The sequence below is a fragment of the Haliotis asinina genome, chromosome 12, assembly GCF_037392515.1.
Source record: "Haliotis asinina isolate JCU_RB_2024 chromosome 12, JCU_Hal_asi_v2, whole genome shotgun sequence".
NCBI lineage: Eukaryota > Metazoa > Mollusca > Gastropoda > Lepetellida > Haliotidae > Haliotis > Haliotis asinina.
In genome coordinates, this window is record NC_090291.1 from 57,528,972 (window position 1) to 57,552,702 (window position 23,731).

At 45.0% G+C, this 23,731-nt stretch overlaps 1 protein-coding gene across 1 annotated transcript in view; it reads right to left on the minus strand.

Annotated features, from left to right (window-relative positions):
• Nucleotides 1–17,148, minus strand: part of LOC137258906 (ras-related protein Ral-B-like) — a 72,111-nt gene extending 54,963 nt beyond the window's left edge. Inside the window, exon 1 of the mRNA XM_067796601.1 lies at nucleotides 16,537–17,148. Coding sequence (XP_067652702.1) covers nucleotides 16,537–17,089 — 553 coding nt within the window. The 5' untranslated portion in view covers nucleotides 17,090–17,148. The remainder of the gene's footprint in view (nucleotides 1–16,536) is intronic.
• Between the last annotated feature and the right edge of the window lie 6,583 nt (nucleotides 17,149–23,731).

Sequence of the window (23,731 nt, forward strand, 5' to 3'; positions counted from 1 at the left end):
CGTTACTCCTGACATACTACACTATCGTTACTCCTCACATACTTGACTATCGTTACTCCTGACACACTACACTATCCTTACTCCTGACACACTACACTATCGTTACTCCTGACATACTACACTATCGTTACTCCTGACACACTACACTATCGTTACTCCTGACATACTACACTATCCTCACTCCTGACACACTACACTATCGTTACTCCTGACATACTACACTATCCTCACTCCTGACATACTACACTATCGTTCCTCCTGACATACCACACTGTCGTTCCTCCTGACATACTACACTATCCTTACTCCTGACATACTACACTATCGTTACTGCTGATACACTACACTATCGTTACTCCTGACATACTACACTATCCTTACTCCTGACATACTACACTATCGTTACTCCTGACACACTACACAATCGTTACTCCTGACATACTACACTATCGTTACTCCTGACATACTACACTATCGTTACTCCTGACATACTACACTATCGTTACACCTGACACACTACACTATCGTTGCTCCTTACATACTACACTATGCTTACTCCTGACATACTACACTATCCTTACTCCTGACACACTACACTGTCGTTACTCCTTACATACTACACTATCTTTACTCCTGACACACTACACTATCCTCACTCCCGACATACTACACTATCCTTACTCCTGACACACTACACTATCGTTACTCCTGACATACTACACTATCTTTACTCCTGACACACTACACTATCCTCACTCCCGACATACTACACTATCCTTACTCCTGACATACTACACTATCGTTACTCCTTACATACTACACTATGCTTACTCCTGACATACTACACTATCCTTACTCCTGACACACTACACTATCGTTACTCCTGACACACTACACTATCGTTACTCCTGACACACTACACTATCGTTACTCCTGACATACTACACTATCGTTACTCCTGACATACTACACTATCGTTACTCCTGACATACTACACTATCGTTACTCCTGACACACTACACTATCGTTACCCCTGACACACTACACTATCGTTACTCACGAGATGACAACTGCCTGCCAGAAGTAGCGGCATCACAGTTACATCGCCATTGTTGTCTCGGTAAGATGAGCATACCTGTATGACACAGAAAACTGAAGGTAGAATTCACTGACTTCTCGCACTGGGACAAATCAATTCTCACTTCCCCAGGCGTGTTAGGGGGCATGCCTGACACGTAGACAGTCCGCATTGACACGAGACAATGGTCGTGTAGAACAACCGTATTCCTATTCCAGCCAATCAATGACGTCCAACTACATGAAGACGGCCCTGATACAGAGGAACAAGATGCCATGATCATCCACTAGTCCTCATGATAACGCATCGTGTCAGCCAATATCTCGCCAACATATTCGAATCCAGGGTTGCGTTCCCTATACCCGATATTACCAAGAGTCTGTGTGCAACCTACACGTATCCTCGACATCTCTCCCGCGCTGTGCTGCACCCAGATGTCGGGTGCATCTCGAAAACAGGCAAGTCACCTGGATGGCTTCAACAGGTCTCCTGTCCCTGCCACATTCAGGGATGCTAGGTAACAATACTTAAGTCTACCACCCGTAAAATAGAGTCTCGTCACCACGCATCAGATCACTACCTGGTACCCATCACGGCACTATCTATTACCCATCACAACACCATCTGGCACCTATCACATCATTATCTGACACTCATCACAACACTACCTGGTACCCATCACAACACTACCTGGTACCCATCATAGCAATATCGAGTTTCCATCACGTCACTGTCATTCATCCATTACCCACTATTGACCATCATATGACGTAATTATCAGGCAACTTTTCCAGATCTGTCCAACCCTTGTCATGCCGCTTTTGGTGCTGCCCAATATTACTGATCAACTACGTGAGCCAACACTACAATGAGTGCTGGATATACTCCTCCTGAAGTGACGCTGAATTCTTTGCTGGTCAAGCAAAAAGCTGCTTGTCACCTCGAGTGACGGAATCCATATTCCACCAAGTAATCAGCAAGACCACATGGAATATCGACACGACGAGCACAAGTAAACGATGGAAGAAGTTAGTAATTAGTGTGGGATTTGTCAGTCTGGAGCTGAAAGCCTACCATGTATGGTGATTAGTTGTGTAATAAACTCTGATCACAGGCAACACACATACAGCAAGCAAAAGACTTAACAGTCATTATATAACAGTTTACTTGGTTCTTAAACACAATTCAACTGGTGCTACTTAATCGAACACTTGTCGCATGTTAATGTCTACCAGTGTGAACAGGGTGGTAAATGTACATTGGTGTTACCCAGCGGGTCATGTTAATGTCTACCGATGTGTACAGGGCGGACAATGTACACTGGAGTTACCCAGATGTTAATGTCTACCTATGTGTACAGGGCGGACAATGTACACTGGCGTTACCCAGATGTTAATGTCTACCGATGTGTACAGGGCGGACAATGTACACTGGCGTTACCCAGATGTTAATGTCTACCGATGTGTACAGAGCGGACAATGTACACTGGCGTTACCCAGATGTTAATGTCTACCGATGTGAACAGGGCGGACAATGTACACTGGCGTTAACCAGCTGGTTATGTTAATGTCTACAGTGAGTGAGTGAGTTTAGTTTTACGCCGCTTTTAACAATAATCCAGCAATATCACGGCGGGGGACACCAGAAAATGGGCTTCACTCATTGTGCCCATGTGGGGAATCGAACCCGGGTCTTCGGCGTGACGAGCGAACGCTTTAACCACTAGGCTACCCCACCGCCCCCGTAATGTCTACAGATGTGTACAGGGCGATCAGTGTACATTGGCGTTACCCAGATACGTCATTTATCTCCGCTATGCCGCTATATATCCGTGGTGGAGTCTACGCCGCTGTATATCTGTGGTGGAGTCTACGCCACTATATATCCGTGGTGGAGTCTACGCCGCTGTATATCTGTGGTGGAGTCTACGCCACTATATATCCGTGGTGGAGTCTACGCCGCTGTATATCTGTGGTGGAGTCTATGCCGCTATATATCTGTGGTGGTGTCTACGAAGCCATATACCTGTGGTGGAGTCTAAGAAGCCATATATCTGTGGTGGAGTCTAAGAAGCCATATATCTGTGGTTCAGTCTACGAAGCTATATATCTGTGGTGGAGTCTACGACATATTTCAGAGATTCCAAGTTTTCCAAAAAAGGAAACTGAGGTGTATTTTTGGGAACAGCCCCTCCGTACCAAGTTTATATTTCCACCTAAATTTATATAAGAGCGAGCGAGTTTAGTTTTATACCACACTCAGCAATATTCTGATGATCCCGTCATAAAGAAGGAAGCTCAGATCCAGAATCTGAAGTCCATTAATATTGAGCATTTCACAAATGATCTGAAGGCATCAACACTCCTTCGTTCTCCTCCTGATGATGTTAATGAACTGGCAGCATTGTTTGATAAAACATTGCTTGACCTACTGAATAAGCATGCACCAATCAAAATCAAGCTAATTCGTCTTCAAGATACAGCACCTTGGTACTGTTCAGAGGTCAGAAACGCAAAAAGAAAGAGGCGTGTTGCGGAGCGATGCTGGCGTAAGTCACGACTCGAAGTCCACCGCCAGATGTACAACTCTGCACGGAATGAAGTAAACAGATGTATCAGAAAGGCTAGATCAGATTACATTATTCAAGAAATTAACACTAACAGTGATAATCCTAAGCTCTTGTTTTCCACTCTTAACAAGTTGATCGGCAAGAAGGCGGATGTCACTTTGCCACATGGTACTGATACAACCCTGGCAAACAACTTTAGTGTGTATTTCTAAAAAAAATGTCAAATGTGTGTGATACTGGTTCTTATATAAACTTCACGGGAACCAAATTTTCTTCTTTCACCACAGTCTGGGAACTGCAATTAAAGAGATAAATCACTTCATCTAAACCAGCATCATGCTCGCTAGATCCACTACCCACAAAATTCCTCTTTGGATTAGTGGACGTGCTTCTTCCCGTGATAACAAAGATTGTAAACACCAGATGGCCACTGGAAAGGTGCCATCATGTTTCAAGAAGGCAGTTATCAAACCACAAATCAAGAAACCAGCTCTTGACGTTCAGACCTTGAGCAACTACCGCCCGGTATCCAACTTGACATTCATGTCAAAGATTCTAGAAAAAAGTTGTTAAAGCACAGCTCGTGGAACATCTTCAAAAGTCTAATCTGATGGACAACTACCAGTCCGCATATAGAGTGGCACACAGCACTGAGACGGCTCTAAACTGTGTTTTGAATAACATAAAGATGTCTGTTGATTCTGGAGACATCGCCGCGTTCGACACCATCCACCACGCAATGCTGCTGAGTCGTTTGGAACATGACTATGGCTTGAACGGCACTGTCCTGGAGTGGTGTTCATCATACCTTACAGATAGGAAACAGTATGTCCAGATAAATAAAGCTATGTCCCGTAGTGAAGTTCTGGCCAGTGGTGTCCCTCAAGGGCCCGTGCTAGGTCCGATCTTTTTCACCATGTACACATAACCTGAGGGACACTTGATATCAGAGAAGCATGTGGCTCATCATTGCTATGCCGATGACTCGCAGCTGGTAGACAGTTTCAGACCCACCTTAGCAAGTCAGATGGAATCTTTGCAGAACATGTAAAGTTGTCTTAACAAGGTCAAATCCTGGATGTCAACCAACATGCTTAAATTAAATGACGAAAAGACAGAGGCCATCATCATCGCTACACCTTCTAGACAGCAAAAGTCCCGGCTAACCAATCTGCAAATTGGACAGTTTCTCATACCTTTCTCGCCTCATGTAAAAATTCTTGGTGTTTTTATTGACTCTTCTCTTACTATGGATAAGCGAGTGGACCATCTCTGCAAAGTATGTCATTTTCATTTGAAGAAACATAGGATCAATCCGACATCTTCTTACAGCTGAAACCACAGCCACTCTGGCTAGATCGCTCATACTTTCTCGTCTGGATTACTGTAACAGCTTACTCGTGGGAATATCTGGAGATCAGCTGAACAGACTGCAGAGGATACAGAACATGGCTGCCCGTATCATAACCAGGACTAAGCTCCATTCTCACATCTCCCCAGCTCTAAAGTCACTGCACTGGCTCAGGATCCGTGAAAGGATTGACTTTAAGATCCTTTCTTTAGTCTACAAGTCTTTTCAAAAGACTGCCCCTGTCTATCTTCAGGAGATGTTTGCCCACTACAAGCCCTCTAGAAATCTCCGATCAGCTGACCAACTGCTCTTGACTGTACCAGTATATAAACTGAAATTTTTTTGGGCTCAATCCTTCTCACATGCAGCTGCCTCATTATGGAGCTCTCTCCCATTTAACCTCAAGAGTGCACCTACGCTATCTGTGTTTAAATCTGGACTAAAAACGTATTTCTTCCAACGCTACCACTAACTGTATCCACTGCTGTCCGCCTGTGCATATGCATACATGTCATACGCGCTTTGAGCATGTCCCTCAGTGATGTGGAACTAGCGCTTTATAAATACCCTTATTATTATTATATGGCGACGGTTTGTAAATCTGTCTAGACCAGACAATCCAGTGATCGACACTGAACATAGACCTAGGCAATCTGGATACGATGACATGTGTTAACGAAGTGAGCGAGCCTGACTACCTGATCCCGTCAGTTGTCTCTTACAACAAGCATGGGTTACTAGTTCTAACCCGGATCTTCACGGGTGTGTCAAGGAAGTCAACGAGCCTGTCTACCTGATCCCGTCAGTTGTCTCTTACGACAAGCATGGGTTACCAGTTCTAACCCGGATCTTCACGGGTGTGTCAAGGAAGTCAGCGAGCCGACCACCTGATCCCGTCAGTTGTCTCTTACAACAAGCATGGGTTACCAGTTCTAACCCGGATCTTCACGGGTGTGTCAAGGAAGTCAGCGAGCCTGTCTACCTGATCCCGTCAGTTGTCTCTTACGACAAGCATGGGTTACCAGTTCTAACCCGGATCTTCACGGGTGTGTCAAGGAAGTCAGCGAGTCTGACCACCTGATCCCGTCAGTTGTCTCTCACGACAAGCATGGGCTACCAGTTCTAACCCGGATCTTCACGGGTGTGTCAAGGAAGTCAGCGAGGCTGTCTACCTGATCCCGTCAGTTGTCTCTCACGACAAGCATGGGTTACCAGTTCTAACCCGGATCTTCACGGGTGTGTCAAGGAAGTCAGCGAGCCTGTCTAGCTGATCCCGTCAGTTGTCTCTTACGACAAGCATGGGTTACCAGTTCTAACCCGGATCTTCACGGGTGTGTCAAGGAAGTCAGCGAGCCTGTCTACCTGATCCCGTCAGTTGTCTCTTACGACAAGCATGGGTTACCAGTTCTAACCCGGATCTTCACGGGTGTGTCAAGGAAGTCAGCGAGCCTGTCTACCTGATCCCGTCAGTTGTCTCTTACGACAAGCATGGGTTACCAGTTCTAACCCGGATCTTCACGGGTGTGTCAAGGAAGTCAGCGAGCCTGTCTACCTGATCCCGTCAGTTGTCTCTTACGACAAGCATGGGTTACCAGTTCTAACCCGGATCTTCACGGGTGTGTCAAGGAAGTCAGCGAGCCTGTCTACCTGATCCCGTCAGTTGTCTCTCACGACAAGCATGGGTTACCAGTTCTAACCCGGATCTTCACGGGTGTGTCAAGGAAGTCAGCGAGCCTGTCTACCTGATCCCGTCAGTTGTCTCTCACGACAATCATGGGTTACCAGTTCTAACCCGGATCTTCACGGGTGTGTCAAGGAAGTCAGCGAGCCTGTCTACCTGATCCCGTCAGTTGTCTCTCACGACAAGCATGGGTTACCAGTTCTAACCCGGATCTTCACGGGTGTGTCAAGGAAGTCAGCGAGCCTGTCTACCTGATCCCGTCAGTTGTCTCTCACGACAAGCATGGGTTACCAGTTCTAACCCGGATCTTCACGGGTGTGTCAAGGAAGTCAGCGAGCCTGTCTACCTGATCCCGTCAGTTGTCTCTCACGACAATCATGGGTTACCAGTTCTAACCCGGATCTTCACGGGTGTGTCAAGGAAGTCAGCGAGCCTGTCTACCTGATCCCGTCAGTTGTCTCTTACGACAAGCATGGGTTACCAGTTCTAACCCGGATCTTCACGGGTGTGTCAAGGAAGTCAGCGAGCCTGTCTACCTGATCCCGTCAGTTGTCTCTTACGACAAGCATGGGTTACCAGTTCTAACCCGGATCTTCACGGGTGTGTCAAGGAAGTCAGCGAGCCTGTCTACCTGATCCCGTCAGTTGTCTCTTACGACAAGCATGGGTTACCAGTTCTAACCCGGATCTTCACGGGTGTGTCAAGGAAGTCAGCGAGCCTGTCTACCTGATCCCGTCAGTTGTCTCTTACGACAAGCATGGGTTACCAGTTCTAACCCGGATCTTCACGGGTGTAAGAGTCATGATTCTGAATGTAGAAGAGTTTATAACACCTTGCCCGTGTATGAATGCATGTATGTGGGCCAGGGTTAACTATGAAACGGCGACATGATTATCTCGTTGAAACAAAAAGTGACTACCTGCCCCGCACGGGGTATTTGAAGTGTGTCCTGCCCTGTCCACAACACCCTCCATCATGCCCTGTCCGTATGCTGCGCCATTGTAACACAACAGTCTAATGGCTGGTGCACGCACTGATCATTCTCATGACCACGGCACCCATTAATGCCAACTTTCATCTTCAAAGGAATTAGTTTCGGAGACATGGACGAAGCATATTAATTTCACAGAAACAGTTTTTACTTCATTAAGAGCAGTTAGCACCAAATGAGATTTTGCGATCCCCACACATTGAGACTGAAACACTATTTGGGTCGGGAAATGTCAATATATTGTGAATATATGTTTTACGGCGCATCCATAACCTACACCTCAACATTCGTTGTCGCAGTAGACCAACACAGTTTGTGTAGAAACATATCTACCGTATATTGTTCAGGCAGATGCGCGAATGAGTGAGTGAGTGAGTGAGTTAATGTATAACGTCACATCGTCAGTATCAGGTAAATACGTATTTGCTAAGGTAGGTAAATCGTTCTTGAAATATATTCCGTTCACTGTTACTATACACTGATATGTGTTATATGCTATTAACCGTAAGAATACTGCCCTTGATCTTTGTACTGTCACTGTAAGAGAACTGTCCTTGACCTTTGTATTGGCCATGATACAAAGTGATATCGATTTGAGATCCTGGTTTAGTGTAAAAATTAAAACTGTTAATTCATATATATTTCTTTGTTGTTTGTTGGTGTTACTCCCAAATGTAATAAATTTACTGTTTTAACGTGATAATAATATGACGTATACGTTTCGCACATAAAGGTATATACAATGTAGTATACATTCATATACTTGTACTTTGTTACCGAACACAAGGTTTCATGACCGCAGTTGACCCGACCCTCCCAACAACCCCACCCCCTACAGTTTATGTCCTGTTCAATCCCTGTTTATCCTGTGTTATCCGCCTGATGTGCAGGATTATCGACCGGAGAAGTGACCAGCGGCACCTGTCAGCAAGCAGATGGTTTTGACGTCCCCAAGCTGTTCCTTGTTTCTTACAACGTACGCTTACAGTATATGTGTATTTCAGCCCTCAGATGTCTTCCTTTATGTTTATGGTGTTATGGAAGCCCAGAGACGCCTCCACAACAGGGTATGTATGGCTTCCGAGTGATGCCTCCAGAGAGGGATATGTATGGCAGCCCAGTGATGCCTCCAGAGATGGATATGTATGGCAGCCCAGTGATGCCTCCAGAGAGGGGTATATATGGCAGCCCAGTGATGCCTCCAGAGCAGGGTATCAATGGCATCCCGGTGATGCTTCAAGAGCGGGGTGTGTATGGGAACCCAGAGATGTCTCAGCAGTAAGGTATGTATGGCAGCCCAGTGATGCCGGAACAGCGGGCTATGTATGGCAGCACAGAGATGTCTCAACAGTGGGCTATGTATGGCAACCCAGTGATGCCTCCAGAGAGGAGTATATATGGCAGCCCAGTGATGCCTCCAGAGAGGAGTATATATGGCTGCCCAGTGATGCCTCAGCACCAAGGTATGTATGGCAGCCAAGTGATGCCGCAACAGAGGGATATGTATGACAGCCCAGTGATGCCTCCAGAGAGGGATGTATACGGCAGCCCAGTGATGCCTCCAGAGATGGGTATGTATGGCAACCCAGTGATGCCTCCAGAGAGGAATATATATGGCTGCCCAGTGATGCCTCAATACCAAGGTATGTATGGCTGCCCAGTGATGACGGAACAGCGGGCTATGTATGGCAGCACAGAGATGTCTCAACAGTGGGCTATGTATGGCAACCCAGTGATGCCTCCAGAGAGGGGTATATATGGCTGCCCAGTGATGCCTCAGCATCAAGGTATGTATGGCAGCCAAGTGATGCCTCAACAGAGGGATATGTATGACAACCCAGTGATGCCCCAAAAGTGGGGCCGGTATGGCAGCTCAGTGATGTCTTAACGGCGGTGTGTGTCTGGTAGCCCAGTGATGCCACGACAGGTGCCTCCAAATTCATACAGCACTAAAGGAGACCCGTCATGATCCACGTCATGTTAAAGCACACGTCATGATTCAGTTCTCTGACGATACTTGGAGACATTCAGCTCACACTGCCTGTTTTAACGGGCATGTCTCTCTATCATGTTTCTGATCATTTCTGGAATGATCGCTGGCCAGGCAGTCTGTAGGTGTTATTCTGCTGGAGGCGAGCATTGATGATTCGTGCACGGTTACCCCCAAGTGTGTGAGTATTTTGTTCTTGTCCAGTATGGGGGAGGGTTAAGCTCAGGGTGTCCCAACCAATGCCAATCCACTGGCAAGTCCGTCAGGTCTTAGGTCGACACAGAAGGACTATTGTTGGATCAAGCACACTCTGAAAGGGGTCGGTCATCACCATCTGAGATTGTCAGTTCTTGTTCCATAATCTAACCACTGACAGTGCAACATTGGATGTATTGACCACGGTCAGTTCTACTGGGTTTCAGCATGTCGGTAGAGCGCACACACACGCACAAGCTCGCTTCAGGCGTACAGAATGGACAAACAATGAATGAGAATCACGTAAGTGACAAATCTGCGATGAGCAGAACCAATGAGACAGAGCGAAATAATGGACTGCAGAGATTGAACAGAGATTCCAGAAAATGTAACTTACGAATGACTCGTCTGTGGGGCACTTTTATGTGCAACCTGTTGGGTGTGCTTCAGTATGGTAGGGACGTGTGGGGGCACTATGGTGTACACCCTGTTGAATGTGCTTCAGTATGGTAGGGACGTGTGGGGGCACTATGGTGTACACCCTGTTGAATGTGCTTCAGTATGGTAGGGACGTGTGGGGGCACTATGGTGTACACCGTCGTGTTATTCCTTGCCACACGGAATCGCGACTCCTGTCCATTTGTGAAACGGGGCTCCATCTAAACACCAACGTGTATAGCAACAGTTATATCAGTTAGTTTGACTATGATTAAGGTACATTTGTAGAAAATATAGATCGTAGGTGTTTTTTAAAATGTAAGGATGTAATAACAATCCGGAGGGATTCCTTGACCAAAGTACGCGAAGTCGTAAACACGATCTGACGTACATAAGGACGTCTTGTTGAAGGTAACAACGTGTGAATCTAAGAATGGTCACAATTTCAATCTTCGGGCATTCCTTATGAAATGTAGAGAAACATGAGTGGCTGAAACATTGGCATCTGAAGCATTTAACAGCCACTCTGTCACTCTATCATGACGTCATCCACGACAAAAAGCAAACATTCAAACATGTTCTTCCATCCTCCTGTGACCCTTTCTTAAATGCAGCCCCGTCGACAAGCTAACCCCGCATCACGTCGGTATATGGAGTATGAACTGCCAGTGTGTCTGTATTGTACGGTTAGAAGAAAACTATGAACCCTATTACACATAGAGCCCTATTACACACAGGGCCCTATTACACACAGAGCCCTATTACACACAGAGCCCTATTACACATAGAGCCCTATTACACACAGGGCCCTATTACACACAGAGCGCTATTACACATACAGCCCTATTACACACAGGGCCCTATTACACATAGAGCCCTATTACACATACAGCCCTATTACACATACAGCCCTATTACACATAGAGCCCTATTACACACACAGCCCTATTACACACACAGCCCTATTACACATACAGCCCTATTACACATACAGCCCTATTACACACAGAGCCCTATTACACATAGAGCCCTATTACACATACAGCCCGATTACACATAGAGCCCTATTACACATACAGCCCTATTACACATACAGCCCTATTACACATACAGCCCTATTACACATACAGCCCTATTACACATACAGCCCTATTACACACAGAGCCCTATTACACATACAGCCCTATTACACACAGAGCCCTATTACACATACAGCTCTATTACACATAGAGCGCTATTACACATACAGCCCTATTACACATACAGCCCTATTACACACAGAGCCCTATTACACATACAGCCCTATTACACATACAGCCTTATTACACACACAGCCCTATTACACATACAGCCTTATTACACACACAGCCCTATTAAACATAGAGCCCTATTACACATACAGCCCTATTACACATACAGCCCTATTACACATACAGCCCTATTACACACAGAGCCCTATTACACATACAGCCCTATTACACACAGAGCCCTATTACACATACAGCTCTATTACACATAGAGCGCTATTACACATACAGCCCTATTACACATACAGCCCTATTACACACAGAGCCCTATTACACATACAGCCCTATTACACATACAGCCTTATTACACACAGAGCCCTATTACACATACAGCCCTATTACACACACAGCCCTATTACACATACAGCCCTATTACACATACAGCCCTATTACACATACAGCCTTATTACACACAGAGCCCTATTACACATACAGCCCTATTACACATACAGCCCTATTACACATACAGCCCTATTCAGCCCTTTACTGAACGTACATATTCTATGACACAATGCCATTTTAGAAAGTGGTCAAATGCAACATATGTCGTATTTGGGATTTCACTTTCTTGGTAAAGTACAAAACGTGGAAGTAGCGGTGGCTGAGCGGGTTAGGCCGCTGACTTTGTGTGCTGGCGATTAGGTGCCTGACTCTCAGCGTGCGGGTTCGAATCCCGGATGGGACTCAACCAAAAAAGTACTGGAATTTGTACTTTACTAAGAAAGTGAAATCCCAAAAATGACATGCTGTATACATTCGAGATCTGCACTCTTCACGCCACACTGAGGTAAGTGCATCAGTACCACAGTTAGATGCGTTCAACGGTACCAAAGTTAGGTAAGTTGCAACAGTACCACAGTTAGGTAAGTGGAAAAGTACCACAGTTATGTAAGTGCAATGGCAGCACAGTTAACTCAGTGTAGCTCACAGTTAGGTAAGTAGGTCTCAAGGGGAGGTGGTTCAAAGATGACACAGTTTCTATCAACAATGATCCCTCCGCCTTAAAGCAACTGTGGTTTTTTGTTTGTTTGTCATTGTCCTCTATCTTTTGTGCTCATACATTATTCATGTATCTATCGACAATAGGGCCACTATCAATCAAACAAAAGCAATTGTGTTCCGATATCGATTGCAGAATAAAGAGTCCAAGTGATCGGTTGTGTGTCAAGGTGAAATGATGTTTTACATTTGCACAGAAAAGATACGTAGTGCATGACGTTTCCCTCCCATCGAGGACTGGCGTTTCCCAGGTAGCTGCATTTATACATCGTGACCAGCGTTTTATATAGTTTAATTAGCTACTTCACCGGCGTTTCCCAGATAGTTTTCATTATCCAATGAGACCGGAATCTTCCAGTTTTAATTACCCGTTGTAACGGTCGTTCCCATGACTGTTTAACCATCGGTCGCTGCTGCAGTATCTATCACACAGCCTCTCTGTTGGCAGTACTCACCATTGCGAAGAGTGAAAAGGTTTCAGAATGACGAATCTTGTTACGGAGAGACATTCTTAGGGGCTTTGTCAGTTTAAAGGTCAGTAAAGAGGGTATCAGGAGTACTGGGGTTCATTGTACACGGCTATGCTCCTACCTACCCATATTACCTACATCCTTTATGATGGTTTGATCCATATTACCTACATCCTTTATGATGGTTTGATCCATATTACCTACATCCTTTATGATGGTTTGATCCATAACCTGCAACAGAGTGATGTTAGGAGAGTGAAGTAGGGTCTATTGGCCACCACTGCGTTCTTTCCGATTCTTAGGGGTGACTATAGTCCCATGTGTGGGAGTCGATGATATTAACAGATAAGATCTCCTCACTGATCGTCCCACGGAGCCCCGTTATTTCACTCCCAAAACCCATTGACCACTGACTATAGAACTTATATCACACTCGCACTAAAACAACTCAACAAGCTCCTTCCCATATGAAACACCTCAACGTGTGCCTTCCCATATGAAAGACCTCAACAAGCGCCTTCCCATATGAAACACCTCAACGTGTGCCTTCCCATATGAAAAACCTCAAAGTGTGCCTTCCCATATGAAACACCTCAAAGTGTGCCTTCTCATATGAAACACCTCAACGTGTGCCTTCCCATATGAAACACCTCAACGTGTGCCTTCCCATATGAAACACCTCAACGTGTGCCTTCCCATTTAAAACACCTCAACGTGTGCCTTCCCATATGAAACACCTCAAAGTGTGCCTTCTCATTTGAAACACCTCAAGGTGTGCCTTCCCATATGAAACACCTCAAAATGTGCCTTCCCATATGAAACACCTCAACGTGTGCCTTCCCATTTGAAACACCTCAAGGTGTGCCTTCCCATATGAAACACCTCAAAGTGTGCCTTCTCATTTGAAACACCTCAACGTGTGCCTTCCCATATGAAACACCTCAACGTGTGCCTTCCCATATGAAACACCTCAACGTGTGCCTTCCCATATGAAACACCTCAACATGTGCCTTCTCATTTGAAACACCTCAACGTGTGCCTTCTCATTTGAAACACCTCAACGTGTGCCTCCCCATATGAAACACCTCAAGGTGTGCCTTCCCATATGAAACACCTCAACGTGTGCCTTCCCATATGAAAGACCTCAAAGTGTGCCTTCCCATATGAAACACCTCAACGTGTGCCTTCTCATATGAAACACCTCAAAGTGTGCCTTCTCATTTGAAACACCTCAAAGTGTGCCTTCCCATATGAAACACCTCAACGTGTGCCTTCCCATTAGAAATACCTCAAGGTGTGCCTTCCCATATGAAACACCTGACGGCATGTACGATTATGAATGTGCCTTCCTATAAGAAACACATCAATTTGTGCCTTCACATCACGGTAGCATGCTAAAAGCCATTAGTAAGTTTAAATGTTGTTCTGAGAGGAAGAGCCCAAAAGACATCAAGCATACACGATGTACTTGAAGGTGCTTTACTCGCAAAGGGCCGGATTCTTCTAGCCCTCACTTCTACTTCACGTGTGCTGTAATTAAACTCAGGTTACATACTTAGAGACGCCGATGTTCCTTCGAGTTAGAGCTAAGTGGTGCTCTATAGCATGGTCCTCGGGCTTAAATAATTATTTTGTGGTACAGTTTGCTGGTCAAAATAATTATATTGTGATAAGGTCCTTAGGTAAAAATAACTAGATGGGTATCACATCGTACTCAGGTCAAAACAATTACATGTGTCACTGTATTATTCTCGGATCAAACAACTATATCGTTATTGGTCGTCGGTTTGAGACAAGTATTCCTTTGTGTGGTCCCCGGGCGAACGATATGGCGACACGGTCCAACGAGTGGAATGATTGCAGAGACAGCTCGCGTTAATCATTCATGATATTGATATGATGGGCATTCAACGGAAAGCGACCCTCGTAACAATGGCGTCACAGACGGCGTCTCCCATCTCCACTCATCATTGACACCAAGGGTTTACTGTTTGTTCTGACACTACTTCATCCACCAGTCACAAACTGGCTGCTGTGCAGCTCTATTCACGTAGACCAGGGTGTTAACGACGTGAGTAGCTCATCTAGTGGAGAAACCGACAACGTCCTCGTGAGCAGACCTTGTCATTGCGAGCACCCAGGCACGAAGGTGTCACTTGTAAACTCGCTACATCGTTGGTCTGTCACATCTCGACATATAATATATAGTACACAGTACGACACACAATACAATTTAACTTACCGACCTAACAGGTGCCAATATTCTTACCTATAAAACAGAGATAAGGGTACAACATATTTAAATAACTACAATTTATTTTAAGGATAAGTGGAAAAGTGTTGAAACAATTTCGCCCTGGTCGACATGGGTATTAACAGAGGGAATGTCAAGTGGACCATTATGGCACTGCAGTTTCTTGCCAAGAATTCTCTTCCTCCCTCGCCACCCTCCGACTTCACAATACTAGTGTACCACCGTACAAGCCCACAATGGCCCGGTAGTAAAATGGCTGAACACGCAGTTCATTACATACTAGAGGTATGGATTGCTTTAAGATCGACAACCTGCTACTCAAAAGACAACGTGCTTCGCGTGGCCTTGCCCCTTACCTAATGTGTTGTATTAACATGAAGACAGGCACAAGCATGGGTGGCATGTGATTCCAAAGTTAGCCTCAGTGTACAGACAATGTAGACAACGACATATGATGATCGGAGCTATACATATCCAGGTTGAAATAGAGTTAGAATTTCCTTATTTCTGGACAACATGTGTTGTATGCGTGATACAGGAACCTGGAGCAGTTGTTCCCATTGTGTGCCAAGGTACCAAGGCCGCACAGACACGGGTATCAGAAATACGGGTATCAGAAATATGGGTATCAGATTCACTGGATACAGTTGTTTTTGTCATTGACAGATTCAGATGTAACTAGTCTTATCAATATACTCATGGCTTATAATACGTCTGTCAGCGCCCATATAGTGGTAACATGTGAATGTATAAGACAGGGTCTGTTTGAGCACCAAGTGTGTGATAGTGTGACACAGGGTCTGTTTGAGCACCAAGTGTGTGATAGTGTGACACAGGGTCTGTTTGAATACCAAGTGTGTGATAGTGTGACACAGGGTCTGTTTGAGCACCAAGTGTGTGATAGTGTGACACAGGGTCTGTTTGAGCACCAAGTGTGTGATAGTGTGACACAGGGTCTGTTTGAGCACCAAGTGTGTGACAGTGTGACAAAGGGTCTGTTTGAGTACCAAGTGTGTGACAGTGTGACAAAGGGTCTGTTTGAGCACCAAGTGTGACAGTGTGACACAGGGTCTGTTGGATCAGCTAGTGTGTGACAGTATGACACAGGATCTATCTGAGTATGTAGCGTGTGACAGTGTGACAGAGTGGCAGTGTGACTGTGGCAGTGTGGCAGTGTGACTGTGTGGCAGTGTGACAGTGTGACAGTACTCACCTATACTGATATCGATGTCCCCCATATAGTCAGACGTCGTGAATTGGCGAGCAATGGACGTTTTGCCCACCCCCATGCTTCCAACAACTAACACTTTGAATGGGTTAATCCCGAACGCTGATCCAGTGCTGTTGGCCACGCTGGTCTGTGAGAGCGAACTGGACGTCCGAGACAAGGGGGTCAGCTCTGTCATGCTCCCGCTGCCAGAACTCAGCACACTGTTTGTACTCCTTGACCGGAGCGAGTCCCCCCTGTTCACAACACGTCCCTTAGAAGTGGTCACAAAAGACCTCAGGGTATAAACACTGTCATATTCCGCACATTCACTGTAAGGAGACAAATACTTCGCCGGCTTCTTCAAGTCATTCCGTGAAGGCAAACTGCTTGTCCTCGGTCTCATTTCTTCTAATTCAACATTCTCTAAAAACCGTCTTCTAGGTTTCTTCAGGGACGTTGCTCTTTTCTTGGGCCTAGGATTTATATTTAAACTAGACATTTGTTTGATGGGGCTGTCCCTGGAGGGACTACCAAACTCTCCCTGATACTCCGCCATGGCCCCACAGCTCCTCACAACGCCACTACACACACGCGCATTTACGACCGCTGGTTAATCCTGACCATCTAGTCACAGTGAACGCTGGCATTGATTTTCATCTCGATCCTCGACCAACGTTTGCCAGTACCCACTGTGACGACGCTACCGCTGTAGTAGTAGCCTATAGTCGCACAGATTGCGGGACTGAATGACTGTTTGATGCGCAGCTTAACAAGGCAGGGAGTATGCGCGGTCGTCACTATTCACAACAGGCCAGCCACGGTTAGCAGACATTGCCGGGTTTGATTCTAGTACATAACTCTCTGTCGATAGTTGCGGACAGGAGACGTGTATTGTGTTATTATGTGGTATGACATTTTGTTTGTCATCATCATGCTGACATAGACTACAATGGAGTTAATATTCACTATACATGAGATTAGGCTTACGCTCTACTGAGACGGTGCTTACTACTTCCAAGAAAATCTGTGCTCAGTATTTTATTCCGTGAGGACAGACGTCTTGAAGTCTCCACCTTCATGTGTTGTTGTTTTATGCTATGGACGACATCCGCCTTGGATGCGAAAGCGGAAGGACCACAGACAGGAGGACTCGATCACCTCAGACACATGTCCAGTTGATTTAGGTATTACCTCTGGGAAGTGAAACTTAAAAACCTTCCCCGGCAGAGACATCGAGCACGACCATCCACATCGTACATAGCTGATACGGACAACAGCTGCAGCACTCTCCGCAAGTACAGTATATCTTCCCCTTCACGTGATGATCCAGTCCCCTCCATTTGGCTCTCACCATTTTAGCAGAGCCTCAAATATGTCCAGCCCTCCTGGTCACACCACACTGTGACTGACTGACCTCAGTGTGATTGACTGACCACAAAGTGACAGACCACAGTGTGATTGACTGACCACAGAGTGACTGACCACAGTGTGACTGGCGGACCACAGAGTGACTGACTGACCACAGTGTGATTGACTGACCACAGTATGACTGACCACAGAGTGACTGATGTAGATACCACACAATATCTTCATGGCGTGGAACGGCTTCTGATGATGTATCAGTTTCACACTGATGATAGTACTAGTAAGGTTACAACAGTGCATCTTAAGGTCAAATCGACAGCCTTTGATGTCATGACTGTCTGACAACCCTCAGTGAGCACAAACATCTCTGATCTTTGCATGGCCACCTCCCGTAAACACTGATCATCACCGATACTATCAACCCACACATGAAGTCCCACATGAGGTACTCCGGTCATTAGAAGACTGTATGTAACTGAGAATGAAGATTTTTATGGATATCAACTTCTTTATGAGAGAACACAACGTTTCGGAGTTAATGCTTACTCCTTCATCAGGTGATTGAGAAAGGGATACAGAGGTGTATTTATATGTACAGGTAAAACAATAACAAAGTAACAAGTGGAATGAGTTAACGAAAGCTAGTATAAACAAGCACTGATGGGAAGCCGATAGTTAAGATAACAATGATGGAAGCCAATGGTAATGCATTACAGTTGATTGGATATGTTTACATACCATGATTGGGGATAAGGATGGAAGCCAATGGTGATACATTACGCATGATAGGATGATGTACATAACACACGATAGGGGGTGAGCATGTTTACATGAGGGTTGGTGATGTACAAACACAAGTATGTACTCGGGTAGATAGGCTATACATGAATTACATAGATAGAATGTACACAGGTAGATGAGATTAATTTATCAATAAGTCCCAGGCACTTGGTAGGTACATTCCTTGGTCGCGGTTGATGGCTGGTTTCTGTCTCCGGATCTCGATGGCCTCTTGCAGTTTCCTTTGGCGCCAGTTGTTGTTGTTGGTAGATAGTATCCTAGTGTCCTCCCATCGAATTGAGTGTTCAGGGTTCTTGAGAATGTGTTCAGAGATGGCCGAGTAGTCTCACACATGCATTTTTACTGGCATCGTGTGATATGGCGTCAATATCTATGAGTGAGTGAGTGAGTGGGTGGGTGGGTGAGTTTTGGGATGAATCCTATCATGGCAGGGGGTGCTGCTCACATTATATCCTGGAATAAAGCTTTTCCTTTCCTGAGAAGGGAGTGTAAAAACAGAAAAAAGCAGAAGACTTGACTGGGCAATGACAACTCCTTCTCGATATAGAAAACAAGATCTAAGGCATTTCTAAGACAGATTTCTAAGGTCTGACTGCAAAGTTATTGTATTGATAGCCTTGCATTTACCACCATTCATTATGTAGGAACGAAGGGGTCCAAACTTACATTTACCAAAAGCAGAGGTCATTAAAAAAGTGCTTGAATAACTCCACGTTCTGTTCACGTTCCTGTTGGTCTGTCCTTCTGTCAAGATGACACACGCTGTCTCAGCTGACGACCACGATGATCCCAGACATGCGCAGTAGGGTCTAGTCTGGAGAACACGTTCACGTTAACGGTGCGCAGGTATTCAGCTGGACATCAGCTGCAGATGTCTCCGGGTTGTAGCAAGGTTTGTTGTTCTCTGGTCATAAATGCCACCACACACTATGACTCTACTTCTATCAAACGGATGACCGTCTTGAACACAGCTTGGTGCCAGTTGCTCTCTTCTACGTCGCAAAATTCGAACTCCTCTGGCGTTTTCTGAACAGACTGAACAGACTGAACGTACGTTCAACTGCAAATAACACTCTCACCCAGTCACGTCGCTGCCACTGACGTACAGTTTACTAATGGTGGAGTGATTGCAGCTGAAAGTTGACGTTGAGAAGCTTCCATTTTGGTATACCGATCGGACTGTCTCGTTGCGCTTGCGTAAGTTTTGGCATATTTGCAAGGGCGTTGTGGTTTCTCCATGCATGCTGTGTTCTCTGTCTGGCATGTGTCCCACCATCATGCAAGTGGCCATCAATCACATTTTTCATACTTTGAAAAAAGTCTACGAAGTTTATATGCTGCTTCGATGTTATCGGGACCATGTTGCGTTTTGGCGAATGTGTACTTCTGAGGTTCAAACACGTACCAGTGCTTTTGTTCTTTCATACAATTACTTTGAGCGCGATAGCATTTTGTTTTGCCCTGTAGTGTACATGCTATGTATGACGATGGGGTCTGAATGGGAAGGACCAACATAAGGGTGAAACAGCTTCTATATTAGATTAAAACTGGAACTTAGCATAATTCTGCCTGTTCCAAGTTATTGTGCCTGTGAGGTTTCAATACATTTGTAATTGGCTTTAAACCCAAGAAAAGAATTTATCCTTGAGCAGAATCACCAGTGATGTGAGAAGGAACAGAGAGGTTATCTGGTTACAAATGTCACCCACGACGTGTTGCACACAGTCATTAACAATCACTGTCAATGTCACTTGTTCTCACTTTTGATTTCTCCTTTTGGGACTTATTTCATTGACACGAAGGTGAAGAGGCATGTACGATTAAGAATGGAAAGAGGGTAGTGTGCTCTGTTATCAGATATGACCCTTCTGGTCAGGCAATCAAGACTCTGGGTGTCTTGTTTTGTCCAATCAAGTACTAGAAAGGAATAGGAGAGGACTGGTACAGCAAAAGTATTGGTGGCTATGTCCTCGTTTCGAGCATTTAGCTCTGAGCTCCAGATTTTCTTTAGGCGAAATTTGTACTGAGTCCGAAGCATTGGTCATTGTGGAGCTTGTCTCGGACATACATTCCAAGGTAGGTGTAGGCCTGATCTTCCACAAGAATAACCCTTCCTCCTTGTAACTTAACTGATCCATCATTAGTTACCTTGCTATGTTTCAAATGAAGATTATTACACATATTTGTCTAGTTCAAAAGTCATACCAATATCATTAAGAACTCAACATGGAGAACATGTTATTTGAAATTGGTATCTCCTTTGGCACATGGCTCACTTTCACCCATGTAAAAGAAATAAGTAAGCGGTGTTTGGGGATCCGTGATGAGGAGGTCCTTGATGGTAACCCTCCTCCCCATCGAACAGAAAACTCGATGGATTCAAAGGCAAACAAAAAAGCAAAGGACTGAAGGAGTCAGCCTGATAGGGAGGTCAATACAGTGAAGATACTTCAGAATCCATTCATAAGGGTCAGAACTGTATGCTTTTGTATGTCTGTATGTCCAGCACATGGACAGGTTGCGGTGATACGTTGCAGTCTCTTCCGAGATCATTTTTGAATATGCATTCAAACATATGTCAGGGCGGACGGTTTGGAGATCAGGCAAGAATCCTTCCTTGGGCAGGTGTATTGTGCGACATTTGCAGAACCACGAAGGGATATCACTTTTGGCCACAAGAACACGGAACCTGTGACCACAAGAACACGGAACCTGTGAAGCAATGGTGTTTGGACTGGGGGGGCATACTTTCACAGTGCTGGATTTTAATGCCATTAGGCCCTGGAGCTGTATTATACTTGGACAGTTTGATAATTCTTTTCAAGGCAACCTGGTGAGATGTAACAGAAAAAAACAGATTTCGTGCATTGCTTGGTCGTAATGACTGACCCATGGTGCCTCCGGGTTACAGTTGCACAACTGTTTCCAGAACCTTTCACTGGCATCCGTGGGAGGCCGTATATCTTGCTCATTATAACTCTGTTTTGAGTTGCCTGTGAAAGTGCTTTTCATCATTTCTAACGAGTTTATTCTGTTTCATAAATTTATTTTTTTCCCGCTTTTTTTCTTTCTTTCAGCCCAAATTTTTATTTTGGCCTTCATGTTTCTTCTAGTTTCTCAAAGTTTTGCAAGGGACCGGTTTTTCTTTGGTCTTTTTTGGCTATCATTAGATGGCGTTTCCTTAGAATGTTTGTGAAGTTCCTCCAACGTTCTAGCGGCAGCATAGCCACAACAAATGACTTCATGTATTACCATGGGAAAACTGGACAAAGTTTTACCAATATTTTATAACGGTATGCGTTCATGAAAACTGGAAATTTACAGACCAGCTGACCATTTTAAACCTGCCAAGGGTCACAGTGATAGCGAGTATCGGACCAATATCTCTAAAGCTAACAGAGCCAAGGTGCAATGCATGAATCTGTCTATACGGCTGTTTGTAGTTCACGCTGGTCAAATCACGTGCGTGCCACGTACACCTTCAGGGCTTACTCACGATTGGTCATCGATGCCTTGGTCCATCTAAATGACATAATCTCGTTCATAAAAACAACGATATCGTAAGGTTTATCTGTAAACGCGACAATCTGCGCTAGCTGGAATATGTATATAATACGGATGAGTCACAAATCAGAGGGTGGCTGTCTAGTAAATGGTATCTATAGTATTACGTTGTGTAAACGCGACAATCTGCGCTAGCTGGAATATGTATATAATACGGATGAGTCACAAATCAGGGGGTGGCTGTCTAGTAAATGGTATCTATAGTATTACGTTGTGCAAACGCGACAATCTGCGCTAGCTGGAATATGTATTTAATACGGATGAGTCACAAATCAGGGGGTGGCTGTCTGGTAAATGGTATCTATAGTATTACGTTGTGTAAACGCGACAATCTGCGCTAGCTGGAATATGTATATAATACGGATGAGTCACAAATCAGGGGGTGGCTGTCTAGTAAATGGTATCTATAGTATTACGTTGTGTAAACGCGACAATCTGCGCTAGCTGGAATATGTATTTAATACGGATGAGTCACAAATCAGGGGGTGGCTGTCTAGTAAATGGTATCTATAGTATTACGTTGTGAATCCTTGCTTGTTTGTTTACTCAGGTGTAATACATGTAATGAACAAACAGCAGAAAGTTTTAGAGAAATAGCTTTATTAAGTACATCAAATTCATTTTGGAGAAAATACACGTTTAGTTGTCTCATTGCCTAGAGGACAATATTCTCATTAATAGAACTGAAGAATATGTAAACAAGGATTTCGGATGATATGCAACTTAAGACGCTGACACGGACGTCCATCAGCAGTTTTGGGTCCTCTGTCACTTGATGATTCTGCTCATACATAGGTTCCGGGCGGGCACCAGCTGTGTCTCGAACTGGCATGATATTTTTAAGCCACCAGAATAGGTTTCGAAGCTTTTGCTCCGTCAGGTATGAATACATGGGCATTGTATTGTCCCAATACAGCTTACGTAACTTGTCATTGATGTGTGGATTATCAGGACATCGTGGCGCTTTCGCACACTCTAGTAGTGTGGTTTTAAATGACTTGACCAAGATATTCTTGGTCGGGATCTGTTCCTTCCCCAGGATCAAGTCCCATCTTCAGTATGGTTTGTGTCACTACCGAAGGAAGACAGACTGGGCTGCGGATGTGAAACACTGGGAAAGAGTGCCTCCTTGTGTTGCACCTGGGCGTTTAGGCGACAGTGTGGCTTCTACCAGAAACTACAATGTCTGGACATATTTTCAGAACAGGTTTCTTGTGGTGAACATTGCACCAAGGCCTGTAGTCAGCAGAGCATCAGCAATGTGTGTGACTATATTCTGTCTAAGCCTGAAGTCAGCAGAGCACCTGCAATGTCTTTGACTATATTCTGTCTCAGCCTGAAGTCAGCAGAGCATCAGCAATGTGTGTGACTATATTCTGTCTCAGCCTGTAGTCAGCAGAGCACCGGCCATGTGTGTGACTATATTCTGTCTAAGCCTATAGTCAGCAGAGCATCAGCAATGTCTGTG